At 38.4% G+C, this 17740-nt stretch overlaps 1 protein-coding gene and 1 long non-coding RNA gene across 10 annotated transcripts in view; one reads left to right on the plus strand and one right to left on the minus strand.

Moving 5' to 3' along the window:
* The window catches only part of NEK10 (NIMA related kinase 10), a 271626-nt gene that overhangs the window by 236367 nt on the left and 17519 nt on the right, over positions 1-17740 (plus strand). For all 9 annotated transcript variants that reach the window (XM_065539836.2, XM_065539837.2, XM_065539838.2 and 6 more), the window contains 2 exons: positions 175-275; positions 9781-9891. In XM_065539836.2, the coding sequence (XP_065395908.1) occupies positions 175-275; positions 9781-9891 (212 nt within the window). The remainder of the gene's footprint in view (positions 1-174; positions 276-9780; positions 9892-17740) is intronic.
* Positions 277-3799, minus strand: LOC135969611 (uncharacterized). The gene is made up of 2 exons (XR_010584905.2): positions 3695-3799; positions 277-2979 (listed from the first exon to the last, which is right to left on the minus strand). It is a non-coding gene; the product is annotated as an uncharacterized lncRNA (long non-coding RNA).

Genomic DNA, 17740 nt, shown 5'->3' on the forward strand with positions numbered 1-17740 from the left:
GATATTGTTTATTCCATGTCATAAAATATTGAAGTACTACAGGGTCTCTGCATATTGTCTCACTGATAAGGGGAAGTCTTTACTTTAAAATTATTGTTAGAATTTTACTTAATTTTTTCATTAATATAACATTTGAAAGAGAACTTGACTAACTACAAAATTTATCACTCACAGCATCAGCAGGAATTGCTGTGTCCCAGAGGAAAGTACGTCAGATCAGCGATCCTATTCAGCAGATATTAATTCAGCTGCACAAAATAATCTATATCACACAGGTCAGTGTTCTAGCTTTTTATTTCTTTTTCATCTTAAATGCAAGTTTGGTGCTAATATTGCTGAAGAACTATTTTATAGGACTTTAAGTTGAGTACTTGTTCTTATCCTCCCCAACTACATACATGTGGGGACACTAGTTTAGCAGCAGAGCTGGGAAGGTAGTAGGGTAAAAGAGCAAATATATAGGATTTTTCCTATGATTCCTAACATCCTCTCTTACTGTTAGTGCCCAACCAAAACCAAACTTCAACACAAATGGCCCTTCTACAGGGGTGAAAGTGGAGACAGAGTTAGGATTCTTTGCTTGTAAGCAGCTTTACTATAGGAAAGAAAAAGGAAAATTGTGCCCATCCATTAATTCTGAGGATGCTAGGTTGAAAGTAGGACCTTTCAGAGAGTGAAAGTCAAAACCACACAAAATCCAGAGTTGTTAAAACTTTCTATTTGTAAATCTCAGTGACTTCTAGCACTGAGAAAATAATGCTAAAAATGGCTATTAATTATTGACAGAAATATGTCTAGAAATAAGCAACTTGAAGGCTCTGTTATATATGGTTAATAAAAAAATATTTTTTAGACAAAGAAGTGCAGAAGACTTTTGGACATGAAAGCCAACATTATTTTGAAGTCTAAAATTGTATATCTTTTGTGGTTTATTCATTCATTCACTCACTTGACATATAATTATTAGGTGCCTACTATGTGCCAGATGCTATTCTAGGGACTTGAGATACATCCACGAGCAAAACATAAACATTGTCTTGCTCTAGATTCAAAGAACCAATGGGGCATGCTGTCAGCTGCCAGTTGTGGCAATTCCAACTAAATATCCAGATACTGAAGAGAAATATCACAAGTTAAACGGACCAACTGGGCCCATTGGGCTCATAATCCATTTAACCCCCATCCCTACCCAAAACATCCCAAAGCAAAAAAAATCATTAAAAATGGTGTACCACAGTAATATTGTAAGACTCTAGGAATCTTGATGTCAATTTGCAACCAGTGTCTAGTATTCGCTGAAAGCCTGTGTATTTCCTTTTCCCCAGTAAACAGTCACTCTAGTAAATGGCTGCAATTTTCCTTTGGAGGAAGATTTATAGTGTGCACTTGTAGTAATGTTTCAGGGCCCTTCCTCAAGGGGTCCCAGCTTTCCACTTAATCAAGGGGCTCTGAGTCTTTGAATTGACTTGCATCTGGAAACTGTGTGAGAGGCTGTAACTCTCCACTGTAGCAATGGCAACTTAGGGCGGGTTTCTGTCTACCACACCTAGATATTCTTTTCTGTTAAACTGATCAAGGAATACTTTAATAGGCAGACCATCTGTTTCTTTTCCAGGAACACCCTAGTCAACTAACCACCACTAAAGATCTCTGTTGGCTAAGCATTCTAAATAATAGTACCTCCCCGCTTCCCTTTATGAAAGATGTTCTCAGTTTGCTATTGGTGGTCAAGTGCTGTCAGTTGGCCCCTGCCAACTGGATACATTGAAATCATGTATCGTTTGGTGTCATACCTGGCCTCTAAAGGAGAGCAACCACAGGGCTTATCAAGGATGCTAGTGCTCTCCTCTCCAATGTATTTCTCAATGCCTCAGTGAAAGGAGTGGCTTCTGGATGTTCTTGCTGAATATGGTTGGGGAGTGGGTGTGCAAGTCACACATGGTAAATGTACCCCAATGAGCCCATCTCTCTGAGCCTTTGAATTCCCCCGTCCACATGCCAGAGATGCTCTGACATTCTACCCTCATCAAACACAGACCATGGTTAAGTACAAGTTTTAGTCAAACAACCAGTAAACTACCTCCAGCTGCATGAGCTAACATGTGAAATCTGGAATCTCTAGTACGTGCACCCGTATCAATGAATTCAGCCTGATGTAGTGCTATAAGTTTTACCCTTCCTGGCCTATCCTTCTTGGAATCCACTCCTGCACATGTTCTCTGGGTTGCTGCTGAAATGTAATAGCAAAATCTTGTAATTCTTTTCCTATTTCCTACTGGGTCACAGTTTATACTAATTCCCCTGGATCATATTGAAATAGGACCCTAGTTTTGGATTTGATCCTCATTGTGTTGGGTCTCATGAGGAAATGAACATCCCTTTTAAAGACATTTGTCCTACATTAGGTTATCATAGGGTTTTCAAGCAAAGAAAGGCTCATCTTCTCAGACCCAGAATGGAAAGCTATTTTTAATTGCTATGAAGGCTGCTCAGAGTGACCTTGGTTTCAGGATTGTTAGTTTTACTTGGGTGGTCTCAACAAGACGCTCCTATTCCAAGTTTTAGAATTCTTTTTTTTCTAACTTTCACATGAGAAATTTGATAACATGTGACTTCATCTGACCTTGTAATTTGGTAAGCTGCTCAATTAAGTTTCAATTATCAGCCATATCAGCACCGTAGCAGAACAAAGCAATGGATTCTTTTAGGGCTATCATGGGATCTTTCCATGTCTCAGATCATGACTTGAACTGAGCTGTAAAGGACCCAAGCTTGTCATTTTCTTTCTGTAAGTGCTCCAGTGCATTCAGAAGAATCCATTCTGTGCCATAGTCCTTGTGTTCTTCATTACTGTGTGCCAGTCAAGAACAGCAGCTATTTGGGCTTCCAAGGCACCTGCTTCAGTTGGCACTTCATCAGGATGATAACCTGATTAATTGTGATGCAACTGCATGCCATGGATTACTAGCATCCCATGTCCTATTGGCAACAAGCAAAGGAACAAACAAAACTCAGCACTGGACTCAGTTCCAAGAGCACAATCAAACCAATTCCCAAATCCTATCTGTATGGGCTCTTCTGGGACACTCCTAAAACCTGTATCTGTATCATTGAGGGTCTAGTCAGAAACCATACCGTAATTTCAACAGGGAAGGTTTAATATAAAGAATTATTAACTCTGAGATCTGGCCACTGCACTCCAGCCTGGGTGACAGAGCGAGACCCCGTCTCAAAAAAAAAAAAAGGAATTATTAACTATGATGAGTATTATCTACTAGGGAGGGGAAGAGAAATCTAAAGAATGTAGGAAGAGCACATCAAGAAGTCACAACTTCTAGGGCTGAGGCAGAGCACCCAAGAAAGGAACGAATATAGAAGTGGACACTCCCACGCTGGGTCGAAGTCCTGACCTTCCTGCAAAGATCAGAAAAATTAGTAAGGTGCTATGCTGGAGAAACTTGAAGCAAAGTGTCCCTCTGGGGGACCTGGGCAAGCCCTCCACAGTGAGGTACTATGCCCAGGAACTTGCTGGGAATCAGCACTTGAGGGTGTTGTGCTGGGTAGCACCCTCCATGGGACCAGGGGAGGCCACCCCGAGTTAGATGTTGCTCCGTGGAATTCTCTGGGGAGCTACCTGCAGAGTTGATACCACTGGATCTGACTAGGGGTTAGCACCAACCTCTCGGGGTCCTACCTGTGCTGTTTACTATGAGCTGCCGCAGCAAGGCAATGCAGGAGCATCACTGGAGCCAGGAAACAAGATCCATCGTCCTCCAGCGTCCCTCCAGGGCTCTCTTCTGATACAGCTTAGCATCCTGCCAGATGGCAAGGGAGAAATGTTCCAGTATCACAGCCTGGATAAGCTGACAGGCTGCTTACTGGCACACTTAACCTAGGGGACTAGGCAAGGAACTGCCTTCTTTGGTGTCTCCGTACCTCTGAGTTCTCATTGCTTTCCCTTTAGCCTGGGTAGTCTTTAAGCCTGGGGCTGAGTAGCCTGGGTCTTATCTGTCAAGTTTTGTCCAAACTCTGGTGCTCTTTTCTGTTTCCCGATGGCTGCCTTTTTGAGATGCAGGAGTCTAAAACTGATTACTTTTCTATTTTCTGCTGTCAAGCTTTCTCTTAGGCAATGACAGAATTGTCTAACTAATTACATAAAAGAGGGTGAGGGTGTACAGGGAAATATTGGGGGAAGCTTGATTAATACATCAAAATATAATCTGCCATATCTATATTGAGTAAAGTGATTATATTAATGCACGTCCATTTAAATACTGATATAGAAATATGGAAAAAGCATTCTTAACTTTAGTGTTATGGAAATAGCTTTAAATAGCTTTTTAGTTCTCTTAACTATTAACTATTAAATTGAGAGAAATATCCTTTGAAATTTAAATATAATTTTCATATGCCTGTCTTGCTAAATTTTATGTAATAAAAAACTTTTTTATATTTGCCATTTTCTTGTTGGATTTCAAAGTAGTTTAAAGCAAGAATAAAACTATTATAAATATCTTATTATTATGCTCTTGAGCCGCCAGTGTAACAAATGATTTCATATTTTTTGGCAGAATGGCATTCCTTGCTACAAGTTTAAATATAACTATTGTGATTTTTAAAATGTATTTCCAGAATACTCTGAAGTTTGTGATGTTGCACATAGTCGGGAATGATTCCTCTTTGAGGAACTTTAACTTACAGTGCTAGGCAAAGTCAATGACTTTCAAATAAAAAAGAAAAATACCCATAAATATTATACTAGTGTATTTGCTATAGGTTAAAGACCAAGATGAGTTTTCTAACTCTGCTAATTGCAAAGAAAGACTGAAAGTAAGAATGAATTGGAAAAACAAACAAAAAGACAATTTTTTAATGTATTTATTTACTAGTCACACTCTCCCAGACTTACACTTGGTGGCTGCCCTGAACTGAGGGGCCGCATATCTCCTGACAACCAGCAGATGAACTTACAAGGAAAACTTCTTACTTTTGGTTGGTGGTGGCCTTTTCTGTCTCGTTTCCATGGAGTCAGATCAGTGAAAGTCATCTAAAAGCAACTATTTTATAAGGCAGGATGTTAAAATCCTTACCTTGCTTTCTTACTGACTTGACCTCTGTTTTTATCAAAACTGAAATGGTAATCTTAAGACCAGCAAGCTAAGAATGAAATCAGTGGTTTATTTCTATTGCTGGAACCCCAAATCTACCTTTGGGCATATAAGGTGACTAAAGTACATATGTTACCTTTTAGTGTGAGTCTTTATGTGTTATTGCTTAGGAGATACCTGCACAGCCCAAAGAAGCACTGGATTTAACTTTATTCTTAATATTTAGATTGTTTTATTAAATAGATGCTTTGAAAATCAGGATATATAGCATCTTTTAAAAAATAAACATTGGGACTGGGCGCAGTGGCTCACGCCTGTGATCCCAGCACTTTGGGAGGCCCAGGCGGGTGGATCACGAGGTCAGGAGATTGAGACCATCCTGGCTAACATGGTGAAACCCTGTCTCTACTAAAAATACAAAAAATTAGCCGAGTGTGGCGGTGGGCACCTGTAGTCCCAGCTACTCGGGAGGCTGAGGCAGGAGAATGGCGTAAACCTGGAAAGCGGAGCTTATAGTGAGCCGAGATGGTGCCACTGCACTCCAGCCTGGGTGACAAAGTGAGACTCCGTCTCAAAAAAAAAAAAAAAAAAAAATCAAACATTGGTCTCCTAGAGAACAGGCAAGCCATTTATCTGAAGCGCCTTTGGATTGCCCATCTTCACAACCACAGTTATTGCCAATGGAAAAAAATGTGGTTCAGAATAGCAATGTGTTGTCCTCCAATGAAAATTATGCTACTGACTGTCATTGGTGAAACGTTCTATGTTTTTTCAGCAGTAGTGATGGATAAGACTAGAACCACCCACACCTGCTCATCTGGATCTCCTGTACTAATGGCAAGGGTGACCAAGATTTAACAGAATGAGATATTTAGGGCAAAGTTGTATTTCTTAAATTGACTCCCATTTTCAGGTTTTGTAAATTCTAAGAGAAGTGTTATGTTTTGTGTATTTAGTTTGATGACAGTCTTTGAACATTCTGTTTTAGCATTTAGGGAAATATCTTCTTAAGCAGTAATGTCAAAATAACTTTTTAAAAAATAGAATTAGATAGTAACTTAAGTATCAAATGGAGTCCTGTGAGCAATGGATAGTCTTCTGATGTATTCTTGGAGATACTGGAGAATATAGAAATTTCTTTAAAAGAATCCATATATTCTTCCACATATACAGATCTATATATTCTATTCCAATATTAGTATTATACAAGTTTGAGAAAACCTAGTATGAAACATGCAGATCGGTTTTCATTAATTTTGTTACTTTGTGTAGTACAGTAAAAACAAGCAAACAAAAACCAAGCTTTTAGGTGTGTGACTTTGAGGAAGTAATTATCTTTTTAAGAATCAGTTTCTTCATTTGTAAGATGGGGGAGATTATGAGACTATTTGCCTCAAATGAAATAAAGTATGTAAAAGTATTTGTTTATTTGTTTCTTTATTGGAGATGGATCTTGCCACGTTGCTTAAGGCTGGTCTTGAACTCTCCTGGGCTCAAGCGTTCCTCCCACCTTTGCCTCCCAAAGTGCAGGGAATACAGGCATGAACCACTGTGCCTGGCTGAAAATGTTTCTAAACTATAAAGTTCTGTCCTACAGTAATGCTAGTTGTGGTGGCATCTGTTCTAGTATAATGGCTGTGCTAGAAGGCACTGCTCAGAAACTATTCTCGCATGTTACATAATGTCTTTAAGCTCTGACTTCCTCACCTATAAAATAGTACTTGCTTTTTAAGTTTTTTGTGAAGAAAAAAGTGAGACTGCACATAAATGAGTAGTCATAGTGTGTGGCTCAAATGAATCATAGATATTAATATTCTATTCTTAGTATTATAGTCCTTATATATTATTATGTTTATATCACCTGCAATTAAGCTATGCATGAGTCATTATTTTGTGTAAAATTTTAAATTCTTGCATGAAAGCTTTAAAGATGGGGTGCTGTCCATTGTGATAATTATTCCAGTAAGATCAATAGTTTTCTAATATATATGCAGCTTAAGCTGACTGAATGTTAACTTACTCAAATGAGTTTTTGAGGCTTACTTCAGGCCATCAGGAGCAGTAAAACAATAAAAACAATCGTAAGTTAACTAGAGGCTTCTCAAGTTAAATAAATCGCAAAAATTCTCAGAGTACCTGAATTAATCATCTGATACTCATAGCTTCCAGTAGTGGGTTAAGTCCCCTTTGAAGGAAGCTATCATCCCACTGGTGTTTCAGACTTTCAGAAGTTAGTCATAGCAGAGAAGGCTGGCTGCCTTTCTGTTTGACAGCCCCTTGCAGTCAGCTGGGCAGCAACCAGAGGGTTCTGGGCCAACACTGCTCTCTGGTGTTTGGTTTGGGGAAGTGGCAACTTTTGGTGCATTACAAAAGGATATTAAACCTGTGCTCTGTCCAGGTACTTTCTGGTCCCCTCATCACTCCATCCCATCTTCCTGCTAGGAACATACATGCACATGCTCCTCACCTTCATGTCTGTTTCTATTCTAAGTTAAATTCATTTCTCTTTTGCTATTCTCTCTCTCACACATATATCATTTATACTCATTTTCCTTCTCATCTTTCTTCTATTTGCTCCTTAATGCTGAGAAATCTCTCTCTCCCTGCACCCTCCTTCCTCTCTCTTCTTTCTTTCTCTTCCACATTTTTAAAATTTCCTCCTTTCATTTCCTGTGAAAGGACAATAACAATTATGACTATTTGCTGGGAGTAGAGGGAGGGGTCCCATCTGGATTAAGGCAAAAGGAAGCTATAATATTGACATGAAAAGAGGTCAGTGCTGCCAACCTACAAAACGTTTCAAAGTACACTGAAGCGCTTCAGTATCTCCAGAAGAGTCTTATTTCCTCACTAATTAAACTTATTTAGACTCAAACACTAGGATCAAAGATACATTTTTTATTTTTTGAGACGAAGTTTCTCTCTCATTGCCCAGGCTGGAGTGCAATGACACGATCTTGGCTCATCACAACCCCCAGCTCCCGGGTTCAAGCAACTCTCCTGCCTCAGCCTCCCGAGTAGCTGGGATTACAGGCATGCACCACCATGCCTGGCTAATTTTGTATTTTTAGTAGAGATGGGGTTTCTCCACGTTGGTCAGGCTAGTCTTGAACCCCTTATGTCAGGTGATCCGCCTGCCTCGGCCTCCCAAAGTGCTGGGATTACAGGCGTGAGCCACTGCACTCGGCCAAAGATATATTTTTAAAACATTTTCAACTGAATTATTTTCATCTTTTATATAATTACAATACTTCATCATGGGCCCTACATTCTACTGTGTTTGGGATGTTGAAAAGTTTTTATTTGGTCGTGCAATCAGTGTTGTGAGCCCCTCCCTGTAGGCCCTAGTCTTTGCTCTGCCATTATCTTTTATATGCCCTCCTGTCTCACAAAACTTGAGTAAATAGGATAAGGTAAGTTATGCTTCAAGAACATTTACACCCTGAAATTCCTTGACTTGACACAATAGAGGTTTATTTCTTACTCAGTTCCAGTTGGGCTGCTCAGGTGGCCCTGTTCCTTCTTGTGGCTGCGTGGTCAGAATAGGATGGTAATGCCAAGCCCCTTGCCGTAGGGAGGACAGAGGTGGAGAAAACACACTGACTTTGAATTGCCTTATCCTCAGAGTGACACACATCATTTTTATTGGCCAAAAGTAGTCACATGGTACCAACTAAACCTGTAAGGGAGCCTAGAAAAGCTAATAATTATTTCTGATACATTCTTCTTTCTTTTGATCTGAGCTTTGAATTCTATTCTTGTTTAATATTGAGATCTTTTCCTATCACTTTTTCCTTTCCACTTAGCCATCTTTATTCTGACTGTTCCTCTTTCTCTCCCTTGAAGTTCTCTCCATAATTTAAATAAAAACAAATATTATTTCCACTCTGAGACCCTTTTAATCTTGACCCAATTTCTTTTCTATTATCCTTCTTCTGAATGTCACTTCATCTTTCTGTGCTTTCCAGGACTTCTGATTTTCTTATAGAGATCCAACCTACAAAGCATGACAAATCATTTTTTTAATCCCCATTTTTTTGTTACCATGTTTTCTAGGATCCTACCATGACTTTCTACTACTCACTTACTAAATGTAACTCATCTTGGTCTGGTCTTAATATATACTAATCTATCCTCTCTTTCTTCTGGAATGATTGGTACCTAAATCTGACCTCTCTGCAGCTGAATTTTCAGGAGCACTCCCAGACAGGCATCTGACTGTATATACTACTGATGCAGATGTGTGTTTCCTGGTCCAAAGTGTCAGATCCTGTAGTACCACGGCTACAGTGTGTGGCATGGTTCTGGCCATATTATAAGCACCTAAACATCTGATAGAAGTGCATCATTCTGTGTCAAGGCTGTTCTTCACAAAATTCAATATACGTGTGCAATTAACAAATAATGTGTTAGATGAACAATAATATCAATCAGTGAAGAAACAATAAGATAAATGGAAGCAGCCATTTGAAAAAGAGCAAAATAATATATTCCTTCTGAATTGCAGGGTAAGAAATTATAGCATCTAGTCATGCTATTTGCTGTAAAATTCAAATTCTTATGTAGTCCTATTGAGTGAATATTGTTACATGGGTCCTCAGTGAATGCCTTTTCAGTCAGCTGTGTAGTGTTAACAATTTGTTTGTAATGATTGTTTTCTTATTTTATGCAGCTCCCTCCAGCTTTGCACCACAACTTGAAAAGAAGGGTTATAGAGAGATTCAAGAAATCCCTCTTCAGCCAGCAGAGTAACCCTTGTCATTTGAAATCTGAAATTAAAAAGGTATGGTATTCAATATATAGGAAGTCTTTTGCTGAAAAAAACACATCATAAGAGGTACATTTTATATCTCCTTCACTTCGTACTTTAAGCTCTATACTCTATTAAAGTTTCTTATTGCTGCTTTGGATACTAAATTGAGGATATGTCTTTGCTTCTGATTTTCTCTATTTCTGTGGCCCTTATTTTTAGATAATAAATAAAATACTTTTTCAGTATTTTTGTATGTGTTCCTAAGAAAGAGTAATATTTAATTTGAAGTGTGTATATTTTAGCCTCTTCTAGAGGATTACATTCTGATATTTAATTAGAATAATCTTCAATAAGTTCCAACACTGAGATATGTCACTCTGAAAAAGTCATTTAACCATCTGTGTCCATTGATTTTTATTATCTATGAAAGCTGACTAAACTATTTCTAAGGTTCTTTCCATCTTAGATATTCTACAATCTTCTAGACCTTAGATACTAGCAGACATTTCTATCCATACATATAGAAACTAAACTACAAAAAGACTAAATCAACTGGGCAGAAAGAAAATAGTTTACCTCTGGTTAACAAAATTTGATACTGGAAAATCCCTTTGTCCTGGTTGGTAGCCCTTTCAGTGCAGCCCCTGGAAGTGGCCATAAGCTCCCCTGAAAGGCCCAAGGTACAAGCAAGTCAGACCCACCTACGTGAAGACAATCAGTACCACTCCAATTTCATGTTTTTTAAAGAGTTTCATCATATTTTTAAATGGTTAGCATAGTCATGCTGCCGGTGAAATTTTCCTTTAAGGTTTCACTTTCCCTTAATGCATCAAAGCTTAAGCATAAACTTACTCATTATTGAGAAAATATGATAGGCTCTTTGATAAGAAATGCAAACAACATGCTTTAGCTTTGTTGTCTCACATCACTGGTATCTGCACATACACCAAAAACAGATGGGGGAAAAAGACACAGCTGCAGGTAAACAAAACATAAACCCTACTCCATCAGAGATTAGAAAGCAGGTTTTCTTTCCTGGGTTGTGTTGGCAAATAGGGCCAAGAAACAAAGCTAACGGAGATCAAAGCCGTAGAAGAGGCTTCAGATATTTATCTTATGATATTTCTATATTGTATCATAATAAATACATTTTTAGAAGACAAAAGCTTAAATCTCCCATGAAAAGATAACATGTTGCTTGGTTTTTTATTCTTATTAAGGTCATATAACCCTTATTCTTATTTTTTATTCTTATTAAGGTCAGAATAATCTGGTTTGTGCGTAGACTTATTTTAACAGAAATCCTAGTTTTATGAGATGAAAGCATCTGCTGCAAACCGTCTGAGACATAAAGGTGGCTTCAACTCCCACTGAGTGATTTTCCATCAGTGCTTCTCTTTTATTTTCTCTATTATTACTTATGTTTTTGGTTTTGCATCTCTTCCTCACTTTCTTTCCTCTCCTCATAGAGAAGATTTTGTTTGTTTGTTAAATTCCCCCACCCACTCCTTGTCTTCCTTCCTGTATATTGTGGCAGCATCTCTCATTAGGGCATTTACCTTCTGATACACCTCGTCTGGGAAAATTAAAACAGGAATTGATGGGGTGGTAGTGGATGTTTGGGATGCATGGGTGAGAGAACCCTCAGGAATAGACTCATCCTTATTATTAACTTGTTTAAGAGGCAGATTATACTCTCCTATAAAGACTGCCATGGTTCTCTTCTCTGATATTACAAGCTCATGGTGGTCTATGGGACATCTAGTATGGACCTTTAGGTAGGGAAAGGCCCTATGTATTGTTTTAGGGCTTTAAAATTGGGGAAGGAGAACATTCTGCTCCCAGGCTCAGCTCATGATCAACAGAGGTGTGGTTCCATTCCTCTACAGGCAGCTTCAGGCTTGCGCCATCTCCCCATGAAGTTGGATAATAACTTTATGGGGGTGTATCCTCCTAGTCAGAGAGGCAGGCCTCCTGTGTGCTAAAGAAATCTCTAGCTTGGGATATTAAAACACTTCCTATTCTTTGCCACCGAACTGAAAAAAAATAGCTCTGACAAAAAAACCTTTCTTAATTTTCCCTGTCCAGAATTAATCTTACCTTTATGAGTGAAATCCACTTTTTCACCGGTATTATTGTGTTTTAAATAGCTTTTTATCTACCTTACATTTCTGTTTCCCCCAAAGTTAGTGAGTGTGTCTTATTTATCTTTGATTCCCCAGGGTCTTGCACAGTGCCTGGCATGTGGTAGGTACTTAATGTTTAATAATTGGAGATAGGATATATAATACATTAATATATATTCTGTATAATATATTACATAGTTGTTCTATTCTTTATTGGTATACTGATAAAATATATTCATATATGTAGCTTTCCTGCCCTCATCTAAACTTAAATGAGAAGAGTTTGTGACCTCCATTTTTACCCCCTTTCTGGTGTAATCTTTTGATAGCAACAACTTTTGTTCATAAATGCATTTTTCAATTCCTGTATAACCATAGAGGAGTGGCCAATTAGCCTTTGACTGACACAGTCACCCCATACCAGGGCCATAGGAGCAGTAGGTGGTGACAGCCCATAAATGCACTTGATTTCCACCTTTCTCACTGAAACTTCTGAAATCCACAGGCCCTGTGTCCCTAGTTTGAAGGAGCCATTATGGGATGATTGTGCCTACTTATTAATAGCCTAAGACCCAGAAGGATACAGAAGATTCAAAAAGTGCAAAAGTCCTTTTCTAAGAAATTAAGCTCTTTATTTATACCTCCCCTAAGCTGGTCTTCAATCCAGTCTGCTCAGTCTTGGCTAGAATTGCGAGGGGAATAAAGCAACCAACTAATTGTATAGGTATCTTTGGGAACTAGGATTTTCAGCATGGAGGAAAGGTGAAACAGAAACAATTTAGAAGAGATTCATTTAAATTGGAATTGGAAGTATCAGTATGAATGAATATGGGTTCATGAGAAATCTCATCTATTAAAAATATACACATTTCCTAATATTTTCATTGAAATAGTCTAGAAACTAATCAAGTAGCAATGAGCTCCTCCACCCATGACTCCTTGGGGATATAGCTGATTTTGGTCTAGAGCAGGAACTGTACAAGATTAGACTGGAATATTTGGACGTACAGATAGCATAGGAAGGATGGTATCAAGGACTACTGAGGGTATATCAAAAGTTCTCAGGAGTCAAATTGAAGAGGCTCCCACTGGCTATCTATGGGATAATTGGAACATCAGTAAGAATAATAACCACAGTGGATTGAAAGCATTTAATAAGGTTTAAACCCAAGAGTTCATAATACCAAAAAAGAAAAAAAGAATCCCTCATTGGTTACCTTTGGAAGATGCTAAGTAACCAACTTAATATATTGAAAATTGTTTACATATGAAAGAAGAAAGCTTTTATTCTGACTTTCCTTTATGGATTATATCCCATGTTAACAAAATCATTGAGAGGGGAAGTTTCTTATTATAGAAGTACTCAAGCTAATAAGTGCCAAAGGGATAAAGAATATTCCCATTTTGCAGTCCCTATTGAAATGATAGCACCTAGATATGATCACCAATGGGGGTCAACATCACGAGAAGGGCAATCAGGCATTATATGTTACCTGATGAGGGTGTGCAGCACTGTCTATGAAATATTCTTGCTAAAAGCTTGAATCAACATCTGAATAAGCCCATAAATTAGAAGTCAGCAAATTACAGCCCTCAGGCCAATCATTTCTGATGCCTGTGTTTGTAAATAAAGTGTTGTTAGAACACAACCGTGGAGGTTCACTTAATACTGTCTATGGCTGCTTTTGTTTACAGACAAAGTTGAATAGCAGTTACAGAGACCATATGGCCTGGAGCGCCAAAAATACTTACTGTCTGATCCTTTACAGGGAGAGTTTGTCAGTCCCTGCTCTGGATCTCGCTACCTACTTGCAGCAAATACAGGGGACAAGAGAACATGTTTAATGACATCATGGGGATAATCAGCAAAATCCAGCTAGGAAATCCATAGGAAAAGTGACCTGTTTTCTTCAAAAAATAAATTTCAGGAAGAGGGGAGGGGGACAGAAGAAGGAAAGAAAAGGGAGAGAAAAAGTGTGGAGAAGAGGAGAGGGATTGCCTATAAAGATCAAAGCATTTTAGGGAAAATAACGAGTTGCAATATATGGAATTATTTCTTCCTGACTTAAACATAGAAACCCTAAAAATATTTGAAATATATATTTACAAGAAAGTTGGGAAAATTAAAACATTGATTATATATTTGTTAGAGAGTCATGCACCACATAATGATGTTTTGGTCAGTGACAGATTGGATATATGACAATGGTTCCACAAGATTATAATAACAATTTTACTGTACCTTTTCTATGTTCAAATATGTTTAGATACATAAATACTTACCATTGTGTTACAGTTGCCTACAGTATTTAATACAGTAAAATGCTGCAGTTTTGTAGCATAGGAACAATAGGCTCCTGTTGCTCCTATGGCTAGCATATAGCCTAGGTGTGTAGTAGGCCGTACTATCTAGTTTTGTGTAAATACACTCTATGATGTTTGCACAGTGACGAAATTGCCTAATGATGTGTTTCTCAGAACAGATTTCTGTTGTTAAGCCGTGCATGACAGTCAGTATTCAAGAATCATAACCTCTTAGGTGAGATAATTATATTGTGGTTTTGTTTTTTAAAAAAGAAATCCATCTTTTTTAAAGAGTCATGCTGAAATATTATGGATGGTATGATATGTTGTACAGGATTTGCTTTCCAATTCTTGAGAGTGAGACAAGGTAGGAAGGGAAGTGGGGGAGATTTAAATGAAGCAAGATTGAACATATTTTAACTGAGTAATGGTTACCTGGAATTCATTGAATTGTTATCTTTACTTTTGTAAATGTTTGAAATTTTTTATAATAAAATATTTATGGGTTTTTGTTTGTTTGTTTTAGTGTATTCCAGGCTTCTCTTAGATCAATAATTGGGCATTAGCGTTTTGAAAACAGCTCTCCCATCAAAGCTGCCAGTTAGAATTGGACAGGTTATGTTCTGTTCAACAGCACCTGGATGAAGAGGCTGACTGGGTTTGCATCCTCTGAAAGAAATTTTTCTCATTTGCACTAAGACACAATAGGGGCTAGTTGGTTCTCTAGGAGTTGGATTAAGGTTTTATTTTTTTCTCCCAGGTGATTCTAATTTGCAGCCAAGGGTGAGAATCAGTGGCCTGGTAGGATCAGTGTTTCTCACATTTTATTGTGTATATCAATCATCTGGGGATCTTGTTAATGTGTGGATTCTGATTCAGTAGGTCTGGGGAAGGATGGAGATTATGCTCTTCCAATCATCTTCCAGGTGATGGCTGCTGCTGCTGCTGATCCAAGGACACACTTTGAGTGGCAAAGCTATAAAATGTAGTACCTGCCCGCTGTGAACTTATGGTATATCCAACAGGCTTGAGACTTTTTATTAGAAAGACAGGTTGTCTAATAGGCCAAATATTTATCCAGATGCAATTGTATCCTGGACCCAAGATTCTGCATTTCTATCTAGCTCCCAGATGTTACTAATGCTGTAATTCTATAGATCACGCTTTTGATAAGAAAGCCCAGACAAAACCCAGTGTCGTTTTCCCTGTGTTATTACCCAGATTGCTTCCTGTAGGCACGAGCCTTTCCGACATTTCTATTTAGTTCCTAATCTCTGCTTCAGTGCAGATCAGCAAGGTCAAGTTTGCTTTGTTTAGCAGCTGGCACTTTCTTTAATTCCTCACTCCAGGTTTTCAGCTCTTTTCCAAGTAGGCAGATCGCTTAGGTCCTCAGACTTTAATTAATGGCTCTTTATGCATATAATAATCATGACTTAGATTTGCACAACTCTTACTAGGGCTCCATGGAGGCATTGTGAATCAGCAGTGCCCAGCAGCAACCTGTTTTGAACAAACCAAGAAGCTCCTATAGCAGGGCTCTCCTGCCCAGCCAGGTCAAGCCACCATTCACTCTTCCTTGACATCACCTTCAGTGTTGAGTCAAGGTCCTGGGAGTAAGTAGTGTAGAACAGTGGTTTTCCAGTCTTCTTTTAGTTTTGGCATTTTCTGTTAGGAACACAGTCCTTGCTGGAAATGTAAACACCACAGCAACAGGAATACTTTTGGCAGAAAGGGGAATGAGGGTGAGGTGTACATCCCTGGGGCTTAGAAAGTGTGGTGGAGCCAGTGATGGGCCATGCGCGTGTGGGTCCACATGCAAATGTACATTTGTGTGTGTATGTGTAAGAAAATAGTAAGTAGGAATACTATACATTTCTGTTAACAAAATGTCCCATAGAAAGCTAATAAAAACTCATATAGAGAAGCTGTAGGTTAGAAAAGATAAAAAAAAATTAGGCAATATGTTGTATCTTATCATAGTGCAGTTCAGTCAAAGAAGATAAGGAAAATCTGAGGGAAGTAAGACCAGAAGACTGGCGAGCGCAGAGTGATGAAATGTGTTGAAAATTTTCTCACTTCTGGCACCTAATTTTATTTATGTTTGGCTCAGTTTCCTTCAGAGTTCGACCTCAGTTCATTAGATTCCCCAATACTGTGTGTAGTTGTTCCACAGCAGGAATAACCCTATTTTATCATACGAAAAAGATGTAGTTTGGGAAATTTAATAAAGATTACATATATAGTTTCTTTCTTTTTATTTTTCTATTTAGGTTTTGCCTAAAAAGTACTATATTCTCAACTGACCAAATAAATGATAAAATTGCTCAATACTTGCTCAAAAATCAATGTTTTTTGGCGGGGAGAGGTAGTAACAATGATACGGTCTGTTCTCCTTAATATATTTACTTAGTTTAGTTCAAAAGTATATTCAGTCATTTGCTCTTTAGAACTGTAGGTGTCTTTTCAGAGCAGGAGGGCCCTGTTATGTCAGCTCAGGAGGCTCTTACACATTCTTTCAAACAGTTTGAATGCTAAAAAGGAGGTACAGCTATAAGCTGAATGCTCATGAGGCAAAAAAGGGCTCACACAACACTGGCACTGGACTACTGAACCATCTTGTGGCCTCATCCAGCCACTGGGGACTCTGCTTAAAGATGTTCTGCTGTATCCTCCATATTTCTACCTGCTGGATGAACATTTACTTTGCCATCTGGCATGTCTGGAATTAGAGTCATCACCTTCTCCTCCCTTCCTGTGTCCACGGTCAGTTTCCTTGAAAGCATCAGTTTTCCTTCAGCTCATTCTTTAAACCTCATGCTTTTTCACCTGCTCTGCTTCATTTCTTTTACCCCCTAAGTCATTGATGCCTGAGTAGTCTGTAGTCTCTAAGGTTCTGACCTTTGATTTAAGACAGCCCTAGCTTCTGGCCCTGGTTCTGCCACTTAATAGCTATGTTTCTTATGTAAATTACTTTCCTTCTCCATTTCCTTGTTTGTAAAAGGGGGTAATACTTGCCTTAGAGGGTAGTTGTAAGAATCAAATGGAATATCTAATGTGTCTAGAATGTTGTAAGTATTCAATACATGTCAATTAGTGCTACTATTGTTGTTAAATAAGAATATTCAGTCTTCCATATCCATTCCTTCCTTTGGTTGCCATCTAGTCTAAGCTTTGAGCCCTTCTCTCTTGCATTAGTGTCATAGCTTCTTTGCTGATTTTCTTGTTCTCCAACAATAACTATTAGTCTAACTATTGTCAGGCTAATTTATTAAACTTTTTTTTATTAGCACACTCAAAAACCTTAGTAGATTCCTGTTGTCTGTCTCATCATCTAAACTCTGGGATCCCACTTTCCAGCCCCCGCTTATTTGTAGGAGCCTCTTTATAGAGTCTGCCTGCCTTCACCCTGATGTTCCCAACCCCATTTAAACTGTTTTGTGTACTATATC

The sequence above is a fragment of the Macaca fascicularis genome, chromosome 2, assembly GCF_037993035.2.
Source record: "Macaca fascicularis isolate 582-1 chromosome 2, T2T-MFA8v1.1".
Lineage (NCBI taxonomy): Eukaryota > Metazoa > Chordata > Mammalia > Primates > Cercopithecidae > Macaca > Macaca fascicularis.